This window comes from Podospora pseudoanserina, chromosome 1 (genome assembly GCF_035222485.1).
Source record: "Podospora pseudoanserina strain CBS 124.78 chromosome 1, whole genome shotgun sequence".
In the NCBI taxonomy this organism is placed as follows: Eukaryota; Fungi; Ascomycota; class Sordariomycetes; order Sordariales; family Podosporaceae; genus Podospora; species Podospora pseudoanserina.
Window position 1 is genome coordinate 1,384,262 of NC_085920.1, and position 23,676 is coordinate 1,407,937.

At 52.3% G+C, this 23,676-nt stretch overlaps 8 protein-coding genes across 8 annotated transcripts; 3 read left to right on the forward strand and 5 right to left on the reverse strand.

Annotated features, from left to right (window-relative positions):
* Positions 1-1,007: 1,007 nt before the first annotated feature.
* Positions 1,008-2,660, reverse strand: QC764_103810 (uncharacterized protein; the record flags this gene model as incomplete). Its single annotated transcript, XM_062941620.1, has 4 exons — positions 1,008-1,667; positions 1,724-1,955; positions 2,005-2,411; positions 2,470-2,660. The coding sequence occupies 4 exons, from the start codon at positions 2,658-2,660 to the stop codon at positions 1,628-1,630; spliced, it is 870 nt and encodes a 289-aa protein (XP_062804498.1). The 3' UTR covers positions 1,008-1,627.
* A 2,089-nt stretch (positions 2,661-4,749) lies between these two features.
* QC764_103820 (uncharacterized protein) lies at positions 4,750-5,050 on the reverse strand (the record flags this gene model as incomplete). Its single annotated transcript, XM_062941621.1, has 2 exons — positions 4,750-4,780; positions 4,824-5,050. 2 exons carry the CDS (start codon positions 5,048-5,050, stop codon positions 4,750-4,752), a joined length of 258 nt encoding a protein of 85 aa, XP_062804499.1.
* A 1,076-nt stretch (positions 5,051-6,126) lies between these two features.
* Positions 6,127-7,391, forward strand: sds22 (protein phosphatase regulatory subunit Sds22; the record flags this gene model as incomplete). The annotated part of the gene is made up of 2 exons (XM_062941622.1): positions 6,127-6,376; positions 6,433-7,391. The coding sequence occupies 2 exons, from the start codon at positions 6,127-6,129 to the stop codon at positions 7,389-7,391; spliced, it is 1,209 nt and encodes a 402-aa protein (XP_062804500.1).
* A 616-nt stretch (positions 7,392-8,007) lies between these two features.
* Positions 8,008-9,960, reverse strand: xyl1 (D-xylose reductase). The gene is made up of 3 exons (XM_062941623.1): positions 9,535-9,960; positions 8,455-9,242; positions 8,008-8,395 (listed from the first exon to the last, which is right to left on the reverse strand). Exons 1-3 carry the CDS (start codon positions 9,674-9,676, stop codon positions 8,360-8,362), a joined length of 966 nt encoding a protein of 321 aa, XP_062804501.1. The 5' UTR covers positions 9,677-9,960; the 3' UTR covers positions 8,008-8,359.
* Positions 9,961-13,378: 3,418 nt separating this feature from the next.
* On the reverse strand, positions 13,379-16,825 carry QC764_103850 (uncharacterized protein; the record flags this gene model as incomplete). Its single annotated transcript, XM_062941624.1, has 4 exons — positions 16,114-16,825; positions 15,843-15,995; positions 15,764-15,777; positions 13,379-15,704 (listed from the first exon to the last, which is right to left on the reverse strand). The coding sequence occupies exons 1-4, from the start codon at positions 16,150-16,152 to the stop codon at positions 13,379-13,381; spliced, it is 2,532 nt and encodes an 843-aa protein (XP_062804502.1). The 5' UTR covers positions 16,153-16,825.
* A 722-nt stretch (positions 16,826-17,547) lies between these two features.
* Positions 17,548-17,763, forward strand: QC764_103853 (uncharacterized protein; the record flags this gene model as incomplete). The annotated part of the gene is made up of 1 exon (XM_062941625.1): positions 17,548-17,763. The coding sequence occupies one exon, from the start codon at positions 17,548-17,550 to the stop codon at positions 17,761-17,763; it is 216 nt and encodes a 71-aa protein (XP_062804503.1).
* Positions 17,764-18,244: 481 nt separating this feature from the next.
* QC764_103855 (uncharacterized protein) lies at positions 18,245-18,516 on the forward strand (the record flags this gene model as incomplete). The annotated part of the gene is made up of 2 exons (XM_062941626.1): positions 18,245-18,283; positions 18,334-18,516. 2 exons carry the CDS (start codon positions 18,245-18,247, stop codon positions 18,514-18,516), a joined length of 222 nt encoding a protein of 73 aa, XP_062804504.1.
* Positions 18,517-19,209: 693 nt separating this feature from the next.
* PXA1 (ATP-binding cassette long-chain fatty acid transporter pxa1) lies at positions 19,210-22,774 on the reverse strand. Its single transcript, XM_062941627.1, has 2 exons — positions 19,796-22,774; positions 19,210-19,736 (listed from the first exon to the last, which is right to left on the reverse strand). Exons 1-2 carry the CDS (start codon positions 21,936-21,938, stop codon positions 19,297-19,299), a joined length of 2,583 nt encoding a protein of 860 aa, XP_062804505.1. The 5' UTR covers positions 21,939-22,774; the 3' UTR covers positions 19,210-19,296.
* Between the last annotated feature and the right edge of the window lie 902 nt (positions 22,775-23,676).

Below are 23,676 nucleotides of genomic sequence, written 5' to 3' on the forward strand. Positions count from 1 at the left end.
TCAAGTGTGCCGCACCACCATATTTACACCGTAAGCATTACTATTACAGTGAGGTACCGAGAAGGTTCAATCCATGAAGATGACACCATTCCTTTTTCTTTTGTTACAATCATCTCATTCGGTACTTTTTGCAACAGCCCACACCACCATGCGCACCCCCTGGCTTTTGTCTCTCGATCTACGGTACCCAACATGCCTCCGTTCTGTGTTCGAACTGCGTGTTCACTGCCTGCGCAACAAGACATGCTTTTGACTCAACCCCTGAGTGATGAGATGAGCAACAAGGCTCATTCATCTTGAGTCACTTACACAAGGGGATTGTACACATTCCATCATTACGATGGCACAAAGACATGTTTCTCCACCCCCTCTTCCCATGTCTGATGAAAATATCCAGAAGGGTGTGTGTGAACGGGTCTGACCGTCTTCTGTCCCCCTTATCTCCCCCCTGCCATCGAAAAGGTGGTGTGGAAAATGGCGGTTACCATCCTATTGGACAACCCAAACTTTCCCAGCTGTATGGGTGGTGTGGGTAAGGTAGGGGATGAATGGTGCGGCAGGTCATTCTGGACTAGGTAGCAATGCAAAAGCGGGAGTTGAAAATCCGCTTCAATGGCAGGTCGTGGTGGCAAAAGAAACATTCTTTTTGCTATCGTCATTACCGATTAATCCACAATGACACAGTCTCACCGAGATCAAATTTTCAAGTATGAAGGCTCTCACGGAGATTTCCAGAGTCTGCAGAAATTTTAGGGGGGTGAAAGCTCTCCAAAAATCGGCTGGCAAAGCTTGGTGTTTTCTCATTCTCAAGAGAAAAAACAGCGAGAGAAAAAGCCTCCAGCGTTTTTTTCCTGGTTTTGATATCTTGATATCGTTCCTGAGTTATGTTCCTCTTTCTTGCTGCTGCAAAAAAAAAACAAAAAAAAAAAAACAAGCGAAAACAAGCTTTTTTTTCCACCAAAGAGCGTAAGAATCGTAGTCATACAAATCACCCACCCACCCTCCCTCCCCCCTTCCTATTCCCGTTGTCCCACTGTCCAGAACATCTTGATCATTCTGCCCTGTTCATTCCATCCTCCGAAACCCAGCGTTCGCTCTTCGTCTGACGACCGACGTGATATCCAAACCAATGTGAGATGATGGTACAAAGGAAACAAGGGAAAATAAAACAGCCCACCCCATGGTAGTGTGCCGTCTAATACAAATACGGCTAAACCTTCTCAAAAGCATGCCAGAAGAATGAGAAATACCCGCCCAGAAAATATTAGTACAAATGTTTTGGGGTTTTAAACTTGTGAATGTCAAGGGAAAAACAACCAAAAGAAAAAAGCAAACCCAAAGAACTCCAAAAAAAAAATGAAGAACAATCTATGGTGATAATGATCCGATGATTAAGACCCTCCCGAAAAAGTAATAAGAAATAAAAGGGTGTGAAGAAGAGAAGAAAAACACATGAGTCATTAAGTTATGAGAGGGTGTAACAATAGAAAAAGGCCAAACAAACAGCATCTCGAGTCGGGGGTATTTGTTTTGTTTTGTCGATGTCGAGAGGGGTGTGCGAGACCGTGGTATCGCGGACAAAGGAAAAACAGACAAAGTAGATCAAGGCAGTATCATGATGGGCAGCCTAAAAACGGCCGCCGCTTCTCGGTGTGCGAGGGGTGCTCCTATTGACCAGTCAGTCGGTGGCCAACAGGACTATACGCAGATGGGCAAAACTTACGCAGCACTCGAAAGGTCATCGACATGGTTGCACATGGCCACAAACAAGTCAAAGAATAGCTGGGTGCCGCCGTTCAACATCTCAAGCTGCATCGTGCCGCTCTTCTTGAAGGTGCTGCGGCAGCGGATGATGAGGGCGAGATAATGGGCGCGGAGCTTGGAGTCGGTGTCGGGAGTGTGGGCGTAGGCGTAGCGGGCCGAGGAGAGAATGATGCTCGCTTGGATACCGGATTCTGTCTGTGTTAGCGTTGAGAACAAGTCAAGAGGAAATGGTGTACATACGAAGACCTTGCTTTCTCAACGACACCCTCTTCAGCTCGTCTAACCCATACTTCTCCGCCGCGCAGTAGATGACCGTGTCCTTGAGAAGCTCGCCGTCAACAGTATGGTGGTAGATGGTGGCATCATGACGCGCCTCATCTGTCAGCTGCTCCATCTCCCACGAGTTGCGCTTCTTGTTATGCACGAGGCGGGGGAAGTAATCGCCCTTGTAGAGATACTCGAGGACAGACGAGAAGATCTCAGGCTCTTCGTCGGGCAGGGAGATCTTCTTCGTCTGGGAGTCAAACATCTGGTTCTGAAGGATGTTGAGGAAGAAGGGTGATGTGGAGAGGACATGTTCGTGGGCAGCAAAGACGCGTTGCTCCTGGCCGACGACGAGAGTTACAATGGCGGAGATGGGAGAGTTGCTGGGGTCATATTATGTCAGTATATTGAAGTGGGCATGCAAAACATCTAGCGACTTACTCAAAGTTTGAGTGAGACGCATTGGCATTGGAAATGGTGCCTGCACGACGACGGCCGGATTGAGACTCAGGTCGTCGCTTGGAAATACCGGCCTCCTTGCTGAATGACGAAGTCGACTTCCCAGACCGATGACCCTTACTGAAGCTCTTGCTCCGCATATGTTGAACAGGCTCGTAGCGGGTGGAAAACATGATGTTTGATATTCTTTTCCTCGCCCAACTCCCTTCGCACTCGAATATCACTCCTGGATGCTGTGCGGGACGGTACGGTGGCGGCGGAGGTGATAAGTGCGTAATTAAACAGACAGAAACAATAATGATGAAACAAAAGACAAAAGCCGGGAGTTGATGGCCGATGGACGATGCGATGCTGATGATGGACCCTTCCTTACCTGTGGGGAATGAGGCGATGAAATGCACTCGATGGCAAGACCAGAACAAGTTTGCATCGTGCGGGGAAGATGAGCCATATTATATAACGGTACGAGGCGTCCATGCGCAGATGCCTGGAAAATCTCTGCCAGGCGGACTCATGAAGCCTTCTGGGCGACACCGAAAAAGGTACTTCTCCACGCGTTCCATGATTGGACGCGTCTGAGTGCTATCGGCCCCGACTGACCCCTGCTCGTCTTGATGCGATATTCACACGATATCACCTGACTTTGGAGCTAGCTGTTTTAGGCAAGACTGACTGGGGGGTTGGTTGGAGTCTGCCAGGGGAAATTCCATGGATCATGTCTTTTACAGGGATCAGACCATGGCGTGTGCGAGGCAAGGGACGGGTGTGAATGGAAGGACTTGCGACACTGATGACCAGATGTGAAAACGGTGAAAGTGAAGGCTGATCCTGCGAGGCTGCCTACATATCCTCGAATCACCTGTCTCCCGGCAGTGGCGTGAAGTTCTGCTAAGCAGCAGCTGGCAAGGCAGCCAAAGCCTCCAGCCTTTTATTTTCATGTCGAGGAGAAGATGTGATGGTAAAAGGATCAGACTTTGACACTTTTCGAGATGCAAGACATCAACTGAGTCAATTGGGTCATTGAGACAGCATTGGGGAGAGCTTCGAGCCACAACTTGTTGGGCGAGTCCTGGTATCTTATAACACAAGCACACCACCTCCACAGTCCACCCGAGGCCGACCCAACGCAACGGACGGAGCAAACGACTGCTTCAGCCGTGCCGCTAATTGACGTGCTTTGGGTAACATCACGACGGATTGTCAACGCTTTGCTTTTTCGCTGCTGGTTTCGCAAGTTTCTGGGATCTTGGCACACACTCTGATGCAGCCAACTGTCAAATAAGGTATGGGGTCGTCAGAAGTGTCGATTCTGGTGTTGTTCGAGGGAGGGTTTGCCCAGGTGGCTCCCTGAGGCCGGAGCAGTTGGCCCAGGTCCCACCGCCAAAATATTAATTCCTTAACAGTGGGCCTCATTGACTATTCTGACGCCAACCGGTGCCCCCCTGTTCTGTCTGTTTTGTGCCATGGGCCGCTGCCCGGGGTGATCTACAGGGGCTCGGATCTGCCCTACAAGATGCCATCGCCACCCCGAAGTTCATCACCGAGAAACATCCAAGGCCCGCTTTATCAATTTCAAGATTGCTTCTGAAGCAAGCTTTTTCCCAGGGCCTCGAGCAATCGCTTCTTGATGGAACGCAACCGAGGCAACCCCTTTTTCAACGGGGAGGCCGAGTTCAATGCATCTTTGATGCAGCTTTTCGGTTTGCTCTCTCGGCACAAGCTCATCCCGCTCAGCCTGGAGGATGTATATGAAGGGTGCGTCGCAACTTTTTTCTTCGGCCTTTTGAGCAATCAGCTTCAGGTTAGCATAGCTGTCCAGATGGTTTCTGAGAAAAGGCCACAGGTATTTGTATGGCAACCATTTTTGGGGATACAGCGTCCCTAGCATCGATCGTATCGATAGAAAGGGGGTCTCAAGAATTACGCCCTGGATAGGTAGCTTTTCCGGGATGCGTCCGGTTGCGGCCAGGTTTGTTGCTACTCCCGAGCCAATCGACTGTCCCCAAATCAGGAAAATCGGCTTCGTGGTGCTATCTTTGCCAAATGTTCGCTCATGGTGTTGCAAAATCCAGTTTGCTCCGGCTTCGGCATCGAGGCGGATGCCAGGCTCAGATGCGCGGCCACGGGACGTCCAATATCCTCTGTAACTCAGGCAGACAAAAGTCAACTCCATTGGTGCCAGAGCATATTGTTTGCTGTCACTGACAGCCCGCAACACCCACGACAGGTCTGGCAAGCGAGGGGGGATGGACGAGGCGTTCCCTACCGCAGCGTCAGTCTCGCATACAGTTTCCTGCATATCTCATGGTGGCTGACCCTGAAAGTAGAGCACATACACATGTGCCACAACAGACTTCCCGACGTCCGCGGCTACCTGCCGATTCCCCTTCGGCAGCCGCACCGTCGCAACCGCCATTGCGAGATCTGTTCCGTCAGCAGCCTTGGTCCTCTCCTCCCTCCACTGAAGTCCCCCACAGCGGCTTAACCAGTCAGCAATGCGCTCGCTCCTTGCAGTCGGGGGCAGTCCTGGCATGTAGATGATCTTGTTCTGGAAGAGCACCATCATGATACATTTCCAAATCCACAGCCCAATCAACAAGCCAGTGAACATCAACGGTGCCACTAGAATTGTTTGGGTATGAAGCCTGCGGCGGCAAGTGCTCTCCATTGGCATGATGTGGGTGATACGTGGACGAAACCGCCGCGGTGGACCATGCTGCACATCGACCCGAAACTGAGGCAATCTCAAGGGACTGCAGCAACGACAACTCATGTGCAGCAACAACTTTGGGACCGGCTGATGCCATTTGATGTGCCTGCTGAGAGGCCGATAGCGACCAGAGAGGACTGCGTATGTCACAGGCATTGGCGGCAGTCATTGGCGGGATGGCCCGCGGGATGTTGCTGGGGTGGGATGGCGTGTTGAAACCGCAAGAGATCTCGCTCTTGTGCAAGTATTTCGCGCTCCTCATGCCATGGCCTCAGTCATGTGTCCAGCTTCCACTCGTCAGACGTGGAGATGAGATGCAGCAAGGTCCACCTGCAGGTAGAGACCCGTACGTGCCGTGTGAACAAAAGGGCTGGGTTCGGTGGATTGGGCTGGTATGGTTGGGCGGAAAGCTGTCCAAGTCCCCAGTTGTTGTCGTCATGTAATTCGTGGAGGAGTAGCTACCTGGCCAGCATTATCGCGAAGGGGTCCAGAGAAGATAGCAACCGGAGACCCAAAGACGAGGTCGCGGATGGGGAAATTGGGTGTCTAAAGATCAAGCGAGGAATTATGCTTTTCGTCTGATGGGAAATATGATCGAATGGTTGACGCTGGTACCGGGACGTTGGATATTGACAGCGGGACCGGCTTACCTAACGATCACCGCTAAGCCCCGCGCTGACTTCCCGGCTTAGTGCATTTCGGGTGGCTGACAGCAACCGATATGAGGTGATGATAAGCATGGGCGCCCCTCTTTGAAGGCCGGCTGGCAGTTGGTCGACCGGTGACCTCAATTTTCTACCACCTCTATGCCCACTGCCGCTGTCCAATATAAACCAGCCTGGGTCTCGCTAGGCTGAACGTCCGCGCCCATTTCTGCCTCTTCTGCTTGGTTCTGAATCGCAACACATCACAAAACACAAACATCAACCATGCCTGCTTCCGTAGACCTTTCAGAGGAAGCGCCCCGGTCGCCTGGCCACCACATCGAGCTGGTTGACGACAACCCCTCTCCGCGACACGACGGCGAAACTAGTCCCGGGCTTAAGAATAGCAAGGGCTGGGACGGCAAGCTGCGTGTCACTAAAACTGCCACCCTCGCGAACCCCGAAGCTCTCTCAGACCCCGAGTACTCTGATGATGACAATGTGGTAATAGGAGAGGAGGTCCCCGCTGACGAGGGCAAGTTCCTTCCTCCAAACTATGCCAGCAATCCCCCAGCTAACCTCCCATCCTAGACCTCCTCGACGACGAAGACCCCGAAACCAATGAGATCATTTGCACCCACTCCCGTATTCAGTCTATCTCCGCCCTCCGCCTCGCGCGCTTCCAAAAAGTCGTCCGCATCTGCCTCCGCCAAAACCTCATCCAAGATATCGAAGGCCTCTCCGGCATAGCCTCCACCCTCCAGGAACTCGACCTCTACGACAACCTCATCTCCCACATCGGCCGTGGCCTCGAGGACCTCACCAATCTGACGTCTCTTGACCTCTCCTTCAACAAGATCAAGCACATCAAGCACATCTCCCACCTAACAAACCTCACCGACATCTTCTTCGTCTCCAACAAAATCTCCAAAATCGACGGCCTCGAAAACCTGACCAAGCTCCGCAACCTCGAACTCGGCTCCAACCGCATCCGCGAAATCACAAACATCTCGCACCTCACCGCGCTGGAAGAGCTCTGGGTAGCCAAAAACAAAATCACCACCCTCAACGGCCTCTCGGGCCTTTCCTCGCTGCGCCTCCTATCCATCCAATCCAACCGCATCAGGGACTTGTCCCCCCTGAAGGAAGTCCCCCAGCTGGAGGAACTCTACATCTCGCACAACGCGCTCGAGTCCCTCGCCGGGATCGAGAACAACACGGCTTTGCGCATCCTCGAAATCTCCAACAACCAAATCAAGTCGTTGAAAGGGCTGGGGCCGCTAAAGGACCTGGAGGAGCTCTGGGCGAGCTACAACCAGATCGGGGACATCAACGAGGTGGAAAAGGAGCTTGGGGACAAGAAGGAGCTGACGACGGTGTACTTTGAGGGGAACCCGCTGCAGCTGAGGGGGCCGGCGGTCTATAGGAACAAGGTCCGGCTCGCGCTGCCGCAGGTGAGGCAGATTGATGCTAGTAAGTTTTGTTTTGTTGTACCCTCTTGCCTGGGTGTAGAGCTAACAAGGTGTGTAGCGTTTGTACGAACAACGTAACCAGCATGAGCCTGTAGTTTCTTTTTTTTGGTGTTCCTGAAAGTAGAAATAGTTCAGCCCCGGTGGCGTTTTGATTTTTTCTCCCCCGCCTTTTGCGGGAAAACTCATGTATTCCCGTCTTTTATACCATTTCTTTTTTGTTGTATTGTCAATAGCATTGCAGGTGGCGTTTTTTGGTTTCCCATCTTTTGAGCTTAGAGGCTCCTTTTTTGGAGGACGGCTAAGAAGGCCGGGAGAACAATCCCATATTTTTTGATTCCCTTTTTCATGTGTGTCAAGAAGGTATTATGCATTACTTTGTTTTGATTTTTATGTCTGCCCCCCCCCTCCCCAACCCTTTGTCGATTTTTTGGGAGATGGATTATTAGCGTGGGTAGGTGTCAGTGAGCAACCTGTTACATAGGGAATCAAAGGCAAAATCTGTATGGGAAAGGCAAAAACAATAGAGAAATGAACATGTTTATCAAGGAGGGGGAGCAATCGTTTATTATGGTCCCTTTTTGGATGACCGCTACAAACTGGCCCTTGTGTCAATGTAGACCAGCACAATCAAGTCGAGTGTTCACACAAGTCATATACATTCACATTCAAGAGCAGCCATCAATCATGAAAAAAAGTTGGATTGTACTCTCTTATTCTCTATGCAAAAGAGCTATCCTTTCCCAAAAGTACACGTATTCTTCAAAAGGCTACGTATCCTGTCCTCCTGTCTTTCTTCCATTCCTCCTTTTTCTTTCCAGGGGTATGTGTGTGTTGTTGGGTTGGATGGGGGGCATTATTTGTTTTCATTCCTTCGTGACAAGTTGACCGGCTGAGATGGTGCCAGTCAACCTCCCTTCTTCTTCCATATCGGAAAAGGGAGGTTAAATCTCAACCATGTGCGACGACATGGCTGAGATGATGGTCAGATCGGCTCGGGTAAAGGGGGTATTTTGTTGCTTTATTTTTGGATTGCTCGGGCTAGCAATTTAGCCAAAGATCCAGAGGAGCTCAGTGGGGAAGTACTATCAAGATGAGTTAGTCTTGTGTCACAAGCGTTAGCGTTCGCAAAGAGTAGACTCACGTTGGAGGGCTGGTTGAAGCGGATGCCGCGGTTGAAGCCAGAGATGGTGGCAATGTCCTCCTCGGAGAGATCGAAGTCGGTGTTCTGAAGGTTGGAAACCATGGTCTCCTGTCTGCTGGACTTGGGGATGACGGCAAGACCGCGCTGGGTGGCCCAGCGGAGAAGGACCTGGGAAGCAGGGCGGTTGTACTTGGTGGCGATGGCCTTGATGGTGTCGTCCTCCATGAGGGGCTGGAGCTTGACGGCGTGCTGCATGTTGAACTCGAGGAAAGAGGCAGGGCCGAAAGAGCTGTAGGCAGTGACGGTGATGCCCTCACGCTTGGCAAGCTTAAGGAGCTCCTCCTGGGTGAGGTAGGGGTGATGCTCGATCTGGAGGGTGGCAGGGCGGATCTTGGCGTAGCGGAGGAGGTCGTAGATCAGCTGGGACTGGAAGTTGGAGATACCAATGCTGCGGGCGAGGCCGGCATCGACGAGGCTCTCCATGGCGGTCCAGGTCTCCTGGATGGTGGCCTTGCTGGGGCGAATTTCATCGCCCTCGTAGTGCCAGCCGGGAGGGTAGCGGACGGAGGGGTCGACATACTCAAGGGCGACGGGGAAGTGAATGAGGTAGAGGTCGAAGTAGTCGACGCCCCAGTCGGCAAGCTGCTTCTTGACGATGGGCTGGACGCGCTCACCGTCGTGGAAGGTGTTCCAGAGCTTGGAGACGATGAAGAGGTCCTCACGCTTCACAATACCCTCAGAGATGGCACGGGCAACACCCTTGCCGCACTCGACCTCGTTGCCATAGTCTGATTTATCTCTGTCAGCTTGTGTTCCTAGCACCACGGCAAACAATGGCCCGATCACCGATAAGGCGTCTATCCCTAACCCCCCATGCTTGTGCCTTGGTGGGGGCAAGGGCAAGCAAGGAGGGGGCGGGGTAGCAATAATCTGAACAACTGTTCCTCGTGCCCCTCACTTTTGAGCAACACCCCCTCCATGAGCTCTTGAGAAGTGAGGTACAACCAGAAAGTGCGAATCCAGTATCCGAGGTGTGGTGTTGGCTGTGCAACAGAATGAAGGGGGGAGGTCTCAGCTTACCGCAGGCGCCATCGAAGAGACGGTAACCGGCCTTGATGGCATTGTAAACGACATCAGCGGCGATGGCGTTGTCGACCTTCCAGAGACCGAAGCCCACCTGGGGCATGTCGTAGCCGCTGTTGAGCTTGATGACGGGGGCCATTGTGACGGTGTTTTTTGTCTGATGTGCGGGATGAGCTGTCAGTGCTTCGTCCTCGGAGTCTCGCGGTGATGGTGGGGGTTCACTCACGCGGTGGGATGGAAGAGAGATGGATGGGTATGTGAGGAAAGATCAGCTGGAACGTCATGAGGGCGTCGAGGTGCTCCCATGGGACTACTTATACCGGCTGGCCGTCTCCATACTAAGCTTTCGAGCCGGAGGGGAAGGTGCCCTCCCACCCATTGTGTCCACCCTTGGGCTCTGCGCCGAGTTACGCTTCATCTAGATGATGTGCCGTCGAGCAGGGTCATTCCATCCCGCCCACCTCCTCCCCCTCTCCCGTGTCCCAATTCCAAGACCCGCCCGCATCGTCATACAGCGCGGGAGCACAAGCTAGAACACCAGGGACCCCCTCACCTCCGGCCTCTCTGCGGTGCTTGAATGCGACAGTCGCATGACCAAGACCTCGATGATCTCGGCTGGCATGGAAAAAGCGCGTGATTCTACTGGCCGGCAGCTAGATGTTGAGATGCGTGAGGCGGCTACCTTCCCGACCTTGCCTGCTTGATTGGCGTGGGTAATGGGCAGCAGCCCGTCTGCCATTGTCCACTGACACGGAGCTCGAAGCTGTGGACCCGAGTGGTGAGAGCCCATTTGTGCGGTTGAAACGGGCATCTCCTTTTTTGTTGGAGAAGCAGTGGACTCTTCGAGGGGTGTGTGGAGTATCCATTAGCCTCGCACATACATGGCATGGCATCCTGTAGGTACCCAGTACCGGCTCTGTTTTGTTGGCCCTCTGAGGCTCACTTTGGAGATATTCTCGTGATATTGAAAGGACCCCTTTTCAGAACCAGTGACGCCAAAAAGGGATATCGTGAGGTCTCTTTTGGGGGGCGGCTCAACTGCCATATTGGTCCAGATCTGAAGACGCTCACACCTGGTACCATGATACCATCCGGATGGAACGCAGGCAAATGGCTCCGGGCGGACGTGGCGGAGGGGTTTCTGTGCTTTGCAAGTTTGATGCAGGGCATGTCCCACTAGAGCTGTGGAAACCGAGATGTTCGACTTGACCCGGTAACCCGGTGCATGTTCCTCATTTAGCCTGAAGAAGGCCCCGCCAAAAGCCAACCGGATAATTAGCAGCAAAAGGGCGAGATATCCACCATGAACCTCCTATCTCGCCGCCGGCCTCACTCAACCGCGCAAGGCTGCCGTTGTCTCGGGAACCTTGTTGCACCACACCCTGGAAGTAGGTATGCCGGTGCTGCTGAAGAAGAGAACAGTTTGGCTAAGGTACGGATCTCTGTCATCTGACTGCAAAAGACAGGCAGGTGCCATGTTCTGCCGGGCAATATTTCCGGATGAAGTTGTTAGTCTGCTGGAGCTGTGTTGCAACATCAGTTTTGCCATTGTCAGAAAACCATGCTGAATCATCTATGAGAGAAAAAGACGGAAGAATAGCGAGGCTGAAGTGGTCGCTGGGCGAGAACCTTGATGGTCCACGTGGTTGTCAGCCTGTCGTGTCCAAATGGGACATCAGCTTCTGCCCTATTGGACCCCAACCAGTACCCATCCAACCACTGGCTGCCCGTCATCATGCTTCTTTTTGAGCCTCTCAGTTCCATCGCCACACTCAGGGCACACTTCCTGCTCGTCGTGGGTTCAGAACAACCTACATCTAAGAGGAAGTTTCTCAGCAAATCCAATCTCTGAAAGACACCACAGCAGGCGAGGCTTGTTCTTAGCAGATAGGTCCTCCGTCATCCAGGCCGCCGGAAGGGGCACCGGGAGAGCCAACCAAACAGCAACCACAATGTCTGTCTAATGGGAACCATGTGGGATAACACCGTTATTGCAACTGTCTTGTCACCCTCCCCACATGCTTCTCCAACTCAAGCTTCTCATATGGGCCCAGCCTTCTTGTTCCCAGATTGACTTCTCTATACTCTTGCGCCTCTCCTTTGAGTTTCCCAGAGTTCTCTCATGACGTCTCAGCATACTATCATGACAAGAGAGCAGCTTTTTCTCACCGACTAAGCCAAAGAACAGTCGTCATGTCTACCCCTTCCCCAGGTACATGTCATCCGTACCTCCTATTACCACCACTACATCCGCCAAGAAACACTCCAACGGCCACCAGGCAAGGTACATGCTACCGTCATCCACCGCAGCCTCGCCTCGTCCGCCTTGTCCACAGTTCTGAAACTAAAAACAGCACCTCCAAATGCATTAGCTCCCTTCCCGTGTCCCGCTCACACTCAGCGTCAGATCCACAGCCCGTGGCTATTCCTACCTGGGCAGTACCACGCGAAGGAGCTATCCTAGAGAAGTAATCTCCTTCTGATTGGAAGGGAATCCTCATCCAACTTGGGGTTTGTTTTGACCTTGTTTGTGGATCACGTGTTTCTCTGTTCCAACCTCAAGCATAACACCCATATATCCACACATTTACAAGACGCAATTGTATTCATACTTGCACGAGTTATCTGTCAGGAGATAGTATACTGCGACCAGGTGTATCATGTAAAAAAATCTCCTCCACTTCACTCCTCACAAGTAGTTCAAACTTCATCATGAACACGACCAACACCACTCAAGAGAACCCCCCAAAAGTCCGGCCCATAGTCTTGATATCACGCCATGTAAAACATGTCGCCAGTAATCCAAACCGCACTCGAATTCTACAAATAACAGAAATACAACTAATATCGAGACAACTCCAAATGGCATTCTTCCCCTCAATCCTTCACCACCCTTGGCTACCTACATTTGAGCCCCCTTAAATCAGTTTGGACCCCATAACCTCCCCACCCAAAAAGCATTACATCCATGTTCCTCCAAATAAGCTATACCTGGAAATACTTACAAAAAGCAGACGTAATACCACACAAAATATTCCGCCACAGTCCACATCAAGCGAGCCACCCATGAATCACAAAATCTTTGCCATTAATGTATAGGCAAGAATAGGTCGGGTAATTACCACTCAACTTACGCAAGTAGACCGAAAAAGGTTTATTTGATCGTGCTGGTCAAGATGATATGCTGGTGATAAGTAATTTCACATGGCCTTGCCTCTGTCAAGAGCTGTTGTTGTCACCACAACATCCCCTACCTAGGTAGGTACGTAGGTATTCATGTAACTCTCTGCATGCAAACAACAACAACCCCCAAAAAGCCAAATCAATTCTGGGGTTCAAAAACCTGTGTGTAAATAAATATCTGCAAAGAAGTAGACTACTTTTTTTATCTACAACCCAGCCATTCGCTGAAACCCCATAAGAGAAAAACCAAATAATTCGAACAAAAAAACCCACGTATTCCAACAACAAGAACAACAAGGAGCTTGGAGCCCAGAAGCAACAAAAAAAACAAAAAACAAAAAAAAACAAAAAAAAAAAAAAACAGCTACCTATCGTCCTCCCCTCTTTCTTATAAAATGTCTTGCCGAAGAATAATGATACCAAGAATGACTCTTCGCTACTCTTATAAACCGTTCCCCTTCTTTTTGCCCAGCTAACCAACCTCTTTTGAAACACAGAATATTGGTATACACCCTCCCCCCCACACCCATGAAAACAATCATTAACAATTAACTATTGTCCCATGCTTTTCGATCCCACACTACTCATCACAACACCCTCCCCTCCAACAACACCCCCTGCTGTTGCCGTCCCCATGTTTATCCTCGAAGTCGCCTCTCTAAGACAACCCCAAAAACTTCCCGCTCTTCTTCTTCCCCAACCCAAACGTAAACCTCTCCATCAAAGCCGGTTTGTGACCGTCCCTGTCCTTCGTTGGACTCCCCCCAAACAACTCGGGTGGCGCCGTGTCCGACCGTGAGGGCCCAACCCCAGGAGAAGAAGAGGAAGAATGCCCGTTTTGTCCCGCAGTCCCATTGCTCCTAACACCATTCAGATAAGGCAAAGCCGGTACAGGAGGCAGCACAGCATCATGGCCACCATTACTCGACGACTCCCCAGCAGCAGTACTAGCCCTGCTCTCCGTCTTGTCGCTCCTGTCACTCCTATCCGCTTTATCGGCATTGTTCTTGTCCTTCTCCTTGTCCTTGTCCCCAGTCTTGAGAAACGCAAGACTCTTCCGTGTCATCGTCTTGCTGTTCCGACCTGCCCGGTTAAAGAACCCCGCTGGGGTGAACTTGTTGTTGCTGTCTTTCTCAACAGAGGGGCTGTCCACAGCAGCAAATGAGTCAGACCCGGTTGTTGTGGCGTCCTTCTTCCGGCGCTTTTCTTCCTCGTCTTCTGTTGTAGAATCGCGGGATTTGTCGAACAGTCTCTCTTTGGCGGCGAGTTTAGCTGCCTCCTTTTCGGCTGCTTTTTCAGCTGCTTTCCGGGCCTTCTCAGCCTTTTCTTGCATCTTTTGCTCCTTTTTGATTTCCTCCTTGGACTTGGCCGGTACGGTTGCTGCCTCGTCGGCTTTGGTCATGACTGCTGATCCCGGTGGTGGGGCGGCGACTAAGGGGTGGCAATAGCCTTCTGGTCCGGCTGGTTGTTTTACTGGCGAGGTCAGTACAGACACTGGGCTTATACTGTCGAGCGGTGCCGACTTTGTCTGCTCCAACGTGGCCAGCGTCTCGTTTTCCTCCAGAGTTGGTAACGGTTGGGTGCTCAGTCTCGTCAGTGGTGGCGGGTGTGTGCCATTGGTCTGTTCGGCCGTCACTGTGGTTGCTGCGAGATCTGCCGCTTCACTTGCTTCCCGCACTTGATCCAACCCTTCGGCATCCATCTCCTCCCGTACCTTCTCCCACGTGGTCTCTTGGTAAAACAATACATAGGCACATGCCATTCCTGGTTTGTCGCCGAAAAAGTTCTTGACAAAGTGCTTGTCTACCGGTTCAACCATTTCGTCATCAAACAGAAGCCAACCCCGATCCTTGGTTTTGATAACCGACACATAGTGACCGTGATAAGCATTACCGCCGATGTGGATAACAACCGCGTATAACTCATACAGCCGATCCTGGTCTTCGGCGTCGTCTGTAGTGTTGAACATACGGATATGATAAGGGTATACTATCCGGTGGAAGAGCTTCTGTAACCGGCTGTAGTCCTCTGTATACTTGAATCTTTTCAGATGCAATGCCAGCACCTTTGGTAACTTCTTGACCTTCATCCGCTTCTCAGCCTCTTGCAAGCCACCACAATGGTCACAGTGGAACTTGTTACGTTCACACAACATTTCCTCAGCGGAGAACTTCTGTAGGCATGACGTTACTGATGAGTGTTCCTCGAGATCAATCGATAGATCCAGGAATGTCTCGTCTCGTTGCGAGGCTGCCTCGCAGGTCAAGCATCTGGTCTCGGATGTCAAAACGCCTTCAAATATGTCGTGCACCCACCCGGCCGCTGGAGTTCTTGAATCGATTGCGTTGCTGTTGTGTACTGATGCGGTGTCTGGTGAAGATAGTGGGCCGTCTTTGCCGCTCCCTTCTGCTTGCTCCACCCGCATGCGCTTAGCGTTTGCCTCGACGTTGGCGATAACATCATTCAGGATTAGGCCATAAAATTCGTGGGCGTCCTGGTGCATAGAGTTTCGGAACATCTCATTGTCCCGCTTGAAAATTTCCAGAAACCGCTGGGGGCTTAAAACACCGGTACGAGACTGGCTCTCGATAAGGGCCGTGAATATATCCTTAAGGCCGGTGAATGTGCATTCCTGCATGCCGTATGTATCCGGGTTCTCCTGCGCAAGCTCCAGCACTGGACCCTTGATCATGGCCTGCTTCTTCTTATACTCGGGCGCATCCGGCCTGTCCTCGGGACGCACAGGTGTGACGCCACCGGGCGCAAGCTGCCCGCCTCCCAACACCTGGCGCTGTTTTGCTTGCGCCGAGAGTGCTTTACCCTTTGGGTCTTTTGGATTAGGCTGTACCGGTTCTCGTATTGTCACGTTAACCTTCTTGGATGCGCCGTTGAGGCCATTGTTCGGGGGGAGTGAAGGATAGTTGAGGACATTTTCTCGAAAAGGCTCGGAATAGTAGAGTGCCTGTAGTATTGAGTTGCAGTAGCTGTTGAACTGGAGGGTTAGTTGTTGTCTGCAGAATCCCGTCTCCCAACCTGGGCATACCATGTGTTTCCAAACTACAACAAGTCACAGTTGTTAGCTTCACGACATGGATTTTTAACTCGTATGAAGCAAGCCTCACATTTTCCAACCCAAAGAACTTGTCACTTCCATCTGGCCTAATTGCTCCGGCATTCTGGAGAAGCCTTTCCACCGGGGTCAAGTCCAGCGCGGGATCATCCTTTTCTTTTGCCTTTCCCTTTGACGATGTGGTGCTGTCAGACTTGGAGTTTGCCTAGGGCCAGTGTTAGTAACCTAGGTAGAAGACCACCGACATTGAGCATCGGGTTTCACGCAGCAGCGAGCCTAAACAAACACCCGCGCTCGGAACATTTAATCACAGGTGTACATACAGTGCCGGCACCCTTAAGTTTCTGGAAGAACCCCGCCATTGTGAGCGCCGAAAAATGCTAACCCGGCGGCGCGTCACTTGTCAGGCGGGGAGGGTCGGTCGTTATTCGACCGCCGCAGAGCCGTCGTCGTGAGGACGGGGCGGCAGTAGGATCAACCGAATGTGTGTTGACGAGTCTGATATATGTAGGAGCTATGGAACGGACTAGAGCAAAGCTCGACGGGAACGCTCGGAAGACGGATGGCGTATGCGCGTAGGGGTTGCGCAATGGCTTTGGAGTCGCAAGATCGGGCCAATGCCGCAGCGCGTTCTTGCTCGTGTGATCCGAATATGTGTATGCGGTATGCGGTATTCGATATGTTCCTCTTTGATCTTTCGCGTCTGGGTAGATTAAGGGTGGATACGGATACTCGGAAGAAAGATGCGCAGGATCAAGATGCTTGATGCAATCGACAAGGTAAGCTAGCTCTCGGCGCTGCGACCCTTGGACGGTGGCTTATCGATAATGACAATTGGGGCCAAAGAAGGGCTGAGCTTTCGAAACATCCGTCGGACGGAGGTCTGGACAGTTAGGGTGTGGACAGAAGCCAGGAGCTACGGCAGAGGAGATGTCGAGAGAAGGAGCAGTGGACGTTGAGGCGCCTTGGGACATGCAGCTCAACCTGGATGGACAGGTTCCTGTATGTACTTTCCACCCTTACACCACAGTGGGATTATTGCCAAGTACCCGACTGCAACCCAGAGGATCCGGTTCGATTCCAGAAGTAGTTGAGTGCTCGGCGGGGGTGGGGCCACAATGGAGCCCCTCCACAAACAGAGGTTCAAAGGTCCGCCGGGACTCCCCTCACTCACACCACTCCACAGCCTACATTTTCCACCTCTCAACGCCGCCGTCATCGTCACGCTTTCACTTTCTGCCCAGGAATTGTTGGGTCATCAACCACCCAGCTCTAGTAGGTGATGAGAGTGGCACTCCGCGGCAGATGGTGATCAACAAGACAGTCGGCTGAATTACAAAGAATGCCATAGCAATGCACCATATGCACCTCGGGTAGTCTGTTGAGTGGTAACCGAGCTCAGCATCTTCCTGTTTCCGTCGTCTTGTCGAGTCTTCCGAGTCCCGGCAGCTCTGGGGTTCGTCAACGGTTTTTATGTAAAGTCTTGACGTCCGCCAATTCTAGCTGCCAACTCTAATGGAGCCCGCAAGCAGCTGGACTGCCGTTCTTCCTAGTGCCCGCCCTAGCGGATAAAGTGAGGTTTGCCACGATCCACCAAGGTACTGCCATGCTGAATATCCTCAAAATAGACTTCTTCACACTTCTCACCTCACACACTTACAAGACTGTTTACACTACAACAAGCTTTGTGGCGGCCATCGGTCGTAAGCCGAGTAATCTGTGCAACAGCTAGGCCATCAAAGCTTAGCTACCGGCGCATGACCACAATCAAGCGAACAAGAGACCCTCGACAAGATGCGCCCCTTCCTAGTGTCCTGAACCGACCTGCCGCCCTGCTCCTTTCAGACGTTACATGCCCGACAGTGTGGTTGCAATATAGGTTGGCCACAGGCAAGTCGAAGCGCCAGAAGCTTCCCAGACCGGCTCCAGTGGGACGGAATCGAGTCCCTTGCTTGGTTACTATTCGTCCATAATATTCGGTGGGTTTTAAGGTCATGGATGCCACGCTGACCATCGCGTACAGAAAATGGGAGTGACGGTCAGTCCCCAGGAGAACGGGAGTGTGGGGTAGAATCTAAGACATTGTGGCCTTCCAGACAGTTCGCTTGCGCCGCGTTGAGTTTACCCGTCCTTCTTCCTCAACGGCACGGGAGACGGAATCTCTCGCCCGGGGAACTCATTTCTCTTTATTTCCCTTGGCAATGGATTACCTTGACGATATCGGACCAGCTCTCGATTTGCCTGCTCATGGCGAGTCCAGAATATCTTTGACAATCGTTACTTTCTACAATACTCTTCGACTGATGACGATTTGGCCCCCCCGCGCCCCTCTTGGACCCTTGACTCTTAGATTCGCAATGTAGGCCCGTCTTTGCGGAAGGGTCAACCAACGATTCCTCCCGCGTGGCCGCTTCTTCCTTGGCCCATCCCCTGATCTGTCTGAACCAGTGGGACATGCAGCTCGCATTAGCCCTACACACACTCTTTTTCCTCGTACGTCAACCTGTTGATCCTCACTGGTTGGAATCCCGTAGCTGAATACGGCATATGGAGCCGACATAGGCCTCAGGCCACAGTCCTCACCACCTCCGCCCAGGAGCACAAAACGGCCCCCAAAAAAGCTGCCGTATGACGAAACACTCACCCAACCCGCAGAGCTTGTTTTCTTTTTATTTATTGCGCGAGCTCTTACACTACCTTTGATGTTTGAAAAAAGTCCCGGGTAAATACATCCATCCATCAAACACCCCCCTTCTCCCTTTGGTTCCACAACATATAGATCATTTTGCACACGTACACATCCTTTCTTGGTTTTGTCTCACAGAAAGACTGATGACCGAGGAAGTCGCCAGGATGTAGAGCAAAAATAATAAGGGTATGACCACCTGCAGAACAAACGCGAGCGGGCGCACAAATCCCGATGATGATGCATGGTTACGTCAAGGGGATGACAGCCTGTCACGTTTGATTGTAGAAGGACACCTCTTGATAGGTTTGTAGGTATCCGGGAGTTTGGTTCGGAAAGAAGAGGGCGTTAGTATTTGGGGAGTTGGTTGAATGTTGCAGAAGGGGGTTGAATTATGAGAAAGGAAGAAGGTCTCCCAGAAAGAGGGCCGGTGACAGCCGTGGCTCGCTTATGACTTCAGGTAGGCCTGATAGCTATCTGAAAAGTGAAAGTAGTTGCCTCAGCATGGTCCAGAGCTCAGAATGATACAGCAGTGGCAGGCTGGAGTTGAACTGCCTACCGGGCATCTGGGTTCAGACGCATAGCCTAGTCATAGGTAATTCAAGCGCATAGCTGTGTAGACATTCAACCCAGATTCAAGTATGCTTGCTGTAAATCACGCGTCCCACAAGAGACCACCACTTATCATGACACTGAACCAATCCGTTAACAACAGCTTACAAGGAAACACAAATTCAAAATAAATATCTATCCCCTTCAATACCTCAAATATCCAATTCGCATTCAACATTACTACAAAGTGTTACACGAAAAATCCTTGCTAAACCACAATCCCCGACCCCTCCGTCCCGGCCCTCTGCTCCTCCGTCTCCGTCTCATCCCCCTCATCGTCACTCATAACCCTGCTCTGCGCCTCCTGGTACTCATCCTGCGTCTCCTCCGCCTCCGTCTGTCGATCCTGTTCCTCCTCCTTCTGCTGCTCCTCACCGACGACATAAGCAGGCGCGCCTAGCTCCTCCTCCTGACCACCAACCCAGACCTTGTTGAGCTCCGTCTCAATCTCCTCCCGTCTCTTCTTCCACTTTTCCACCTGAGCCAACCTCTCCCTCAGATCGTGAAGCTCCTTCTCGACAGCCATCTTCTCGCGTTCGGTGCCGATGCGCTGGACCTCCCACTCGTCTCCGCGCTCGCCGAGGCCGAGGACAAGGTTGTAGGTGTGGTATTTCTTAAGCGAAGCGCGGGTGGAGATGGTAATGAGGGCTGGAAAAGGACAAATGTTAGTTGTAGGTAGGGAAAACGGGGGAGAAAAAAAAACTTACTGATACCCTTCTCCTTGCAAGTCTCATACAACAACCCCTCCACATCACTGCTCACCGCGCTCGTCCCCTCATCGATAAACGCATACTGCGGCTCGTGATAGAGCAACCTCGCAATCGCCAACCTCTGCTTCTCACCACCGCTCAACACATCCTTCCACTCCTTCCTCGTGTCCCACCCCCCCTCTCGATCAGGCAAATAACCCAGCTTCGCCTGTTCAAGCGCCCTCTTGAGATCATACTCATTCTTCCTCTTCTCCCTCATGTCCGCCTCCCCGTCAGGATAAATAACCTGATCTCTCAGCGTCCCGATGCTCAGATACGGCCTCTGAGGCAAAAACATGATCCCATCCTCCCCATTGTTCTTCGGCCTAGACACCAACCCCCGATAAACCGGCCACAACCCCGCAATCACCCTCGCAATAGCCGACTTTCCAATCCCATTTGGCCCCGAAATCAGCAGGTGATCCCCCCGCCTCACAATCAAGCTCAAGCTCTCGAGCAACTCCTCACCGCCCTGAGGCCACAACCCGGGAGCCACAATCGGCACATTCTCCAACCTCACCCCATCAAACCCCTTTTGGATCGTCCCCTGCACATCGCTCAGCGAGTACAGCTCGTTCTCCCTCCCGCGAACATAATACGCATTCGCGTGCGCCCTGTGCAGAGTAGAAATAAGCGTGTACACCCAACTGGTATACCCAGCCAGCTCGCTCAGATCCTTGATGCTGTACATCATCCTCCCGCCTGCATCAGCCAGACTCAACATCAACCTCTTATTCGTAATAAAATCCTTCATCCTCTCCCTTTCCCTCCCTCCTTTAACCGCAGTCGCACCGGCAACCTCTGTCGCCCCCCCAAGCCCACCCCAAGCAGGCAGGAAAACAGGCAGTGACGACAAAAGGTAGCCATACGCACTCCAGCTGTACTTGAGAATGAAATCCTCCAAGATGTTGTACCTAATCTTGAGCATGTAAATCCCCTCCATCCAATTCTTCAGACTCTTGAACTCTTTGTTCAAGAACGTCTTCTCCATCTCGGCACCGCCATAAAACGCCACCTCCTCCGCATTGGCGATCAACCTCGCGTGCAGGCTCCTAAAGTCACCCTCTTTCCTGCCCTCGACAGCCTTGAGCTTGCCAAAGGGGGGAGACAACTTCCTGAGGATGGAGGCGGTAAGAAAGTAATTGCTCAACAAACCCGTCAACGCCAACGGGCCGAGCGAGCGGTAGAGCTGGTAGTTGAACACGCAGATGTCAACAAACGGTTTTCCAAGGGAAGAGTACAAGTTTGCGGCAGCGGCGCAGAACTGTGTGAGATCCTGGGTGATGAACTGATCTGCTCCCTGGCCGACGCCTCCGTCGAGGTTGTGGAGCTTGTAGTAGTTTAGATTGTCGTTAAGGTACAGGTCGTGAATGTAACGGGTGAGACGGGTGCGGAAGGCGATCGAGACCTTGGATTCAAGATACTTAATCATGGCGTTGGTGTAAGAGGCAAAGCCACCGAGACCGCACCACTTGGCTAGACCGAGGAGGAAGGCTTTCCCGTTTCCTGCCACGAGATCACGGACGATTTCACCGTCTAGGCGGGCGACTACCAGGGAGAGATAGGTGCGCAACATGAGGAAGGCGCCGTGGCTGACGAGGAGACCTGCTTCTTTGCTTGTCCAGCGGGGGATCATGATGCTCATGAGACTGAGAAACTGGTGGAGGAAGGCGAGGTTGAGACCCGGTTTGGTTTGTGCTGCCGGGACGTGGCCATCTCCCAACCCAGATACCCTAGGTGGGTTAAGGAACAGTCTGCGATGGGCCTCAAAGGTGAGCGGCTTGGTACTCGAGATGACAACCTTGGAGGTGCCATCCTTGTAAGGAACATAAATGGTGCGAGAACCGTCCTTGTTGTGTAGCCAAGAGTTAGTTCGCACAAGTTTCCTCCCTGTCTCGCGCTCCTCACGCTTGCGTTTCCACTTCCGTCGGGTGCCCTCGCCAGCGAGGATGATGGAGGTGGCGAGAGCGAGGGTGCATAGCAGGCGCGTTGTTTTGGACGTGCTGCGCAGCTTTGTGCGGATGAGTTCGCCGTACTTTTCGACAAAGGTGGCAATGGCCTCCTCGGCGGCCGAGTGCCGGAGGGTTGACTGGACTGCCATGACCGTCGTCGTCGTCGTCTGTTGCACGCGACGAGATCCGAAAAAGGGAGGGGGGCGTGTAGTTTTGTTATTCCTCCCGAGCCTCCGGGCTCAAGCACTCTATTCCATTCGGACCCTTATATACCGTGTCGTTGTTTGTTTATTTGTGATGTGGTGTAGCTGAGATAGTGGTTGGTAAGGAGGCGGAAACCGAGAGCCGTAGGTAGAGTTTTGGGGATAAAACGGCGGGTGGACGTGGCTTTGGTTTAAACTGTAAAAGAGACACTTGTGTTTGTTGTCGGGCTGTCGAGGTGCGTCGGTCCCGGAGTAAACATCGGGTTAGCAAGCGTTGTGTTGAAGAGGATCGCTTAGAATTGGATGTCGTGTTTCTCTTGTTCTTTCGGTTATGGCTTGTTGTTTGACGCATAAAGAATGGCATGTGAATATCCCGAGGTGTCGCTGCTCCAGCCACAGCATGCTGCGTGCTCAACGTCATCGCCCCCAGGAAGCAAGCCACTGTTCCTGGTCAGGTGCGCCCCCCAGGCGTGCTGCTTGGGGATCTAAGACCCGGCGACCTGCCCAATCCAGTGGGTTTTCCCCGCAATCCTCACTGAAAGGGGCGGGGCATTTACCCACATTTCGCACCGTGCATCAAGATCTTGTTCCGGGCTTTCCAAAAGAGTCTTCGATGTATGGAGAGGCCTGTTCCAGGTTGTGGCAAGCACCGCTTCGATCAACCGATATATCAATCGCACAGCAACACAGATATCAAGTTCTTTATATGAATAATTACTTCCAACTCCCCATCTATGTCGAGGCAGGCTCGAGTTTTCTGTGGGCTCAAGGTGGGAATGTACTGCATATGTGGAGAAAGTACTGAAGTCCCCCCGAGCTGTTCAAAGGCTGACAGATCGATCTGAAACGGTAGGTTTTTTTTTTACTTTTTACATTTTCACATGGGCTTTTCTGCTCTTCCTTGCCTAGGACTCGTGTCCTATTTTTGCTCAAGGCTCTCGGGAGGCGCATAGCAAGTCTCGGGCACCCGTACGGGATGGCACGCCAGCTTCCATCCGGTTCGCCAATCCATTGCAGACCGGAAAGATGTGGTGCGGGGCAGCCAGGCCCGTGAGGCGGCCCTTCAAGATCCGGGTCCGAACTTTCTCTGTGACGACCCGGCAGTCAGGGACCAGACATCCATGACTGTCACTTCAGAAACAAGAGGCTCTCTGGGAAACCCCAGTGTCTCAATCTCAACAGCGACAAAAGCAGAGGTGGTGACTGGCTGCGTGGTTGTTCTTCTGGTGCTGACCCGTCACCGTCCCGGGCGGTAACATGGCCAATCACATCGGGCTTGGCCATGGCATCCTCCAACAGCCCAATGTTCTCCAGCATCCCCTGCCGAGGACCGGTCTCGAGCGGGTGCAGCTCCTTTCCAGCAGTCCCCGGCCGAAGCAATGCGGACCGCTCGCACGCCATGACGGGCAAGACGGAGCAGTCGATGTCTTGCGGGGGGTTGCCTGCAGACTCCAGTTCGAGTGTGGAGAGAATGCATATCTCCTGAGGTTCTGACACTGGAACAATTGGGCAATTGGGCGACTGGGCTCTCATGCAGTCACGGAGGGTTGCGACAAATGGCAACGCATGCCCCCAATCAAGCTCAGCCCTGGCAATAAAACGACGCGCTCTGCCAGGTGGCTGCGTATTCGCCTCATCTTTTGATGGTTTTCAGAGAGAATGGTGTTGGATTACAGTCTCCAGT

Coding starts and splice junctions, on each gene's coding strand:
- xyl1 (XM_062941623.1), bottom strand. CDS start 9,676: ATGGCCCCCGTCATCAAGCTCAACAGCGGCTACGACATGCCCCAGGTG. Junction 9,243..9,534: donor TCTCTTCGATGGCGCCTGCG/GTAAGCTGAGAC, acceptor GAGATAAATCAG/ACTATGGCAACGAGGTCGAG. Junction 8,396..8,454: donor GCTTCAACCAGCCCTCCAAC/GTGAGTCTACTC, acceptor TCATCTTGATAG/TACTTCCCCACTGAGCTCCT.
- PXA1 (XM_062941627.1), bottom strand. CDS start 21,938: ATGGCAGTCCAGTCAACCCTCCGGCACTCGGCCGCCGAGGAGGCCATT. Junction 19,737..19,795: donor TTGCAAGGAGAAGGGTATCA/GTAAGTTTTTTT, acceptor GTCCTTTTCCAG/CCCTCATTACCATCTCCACC.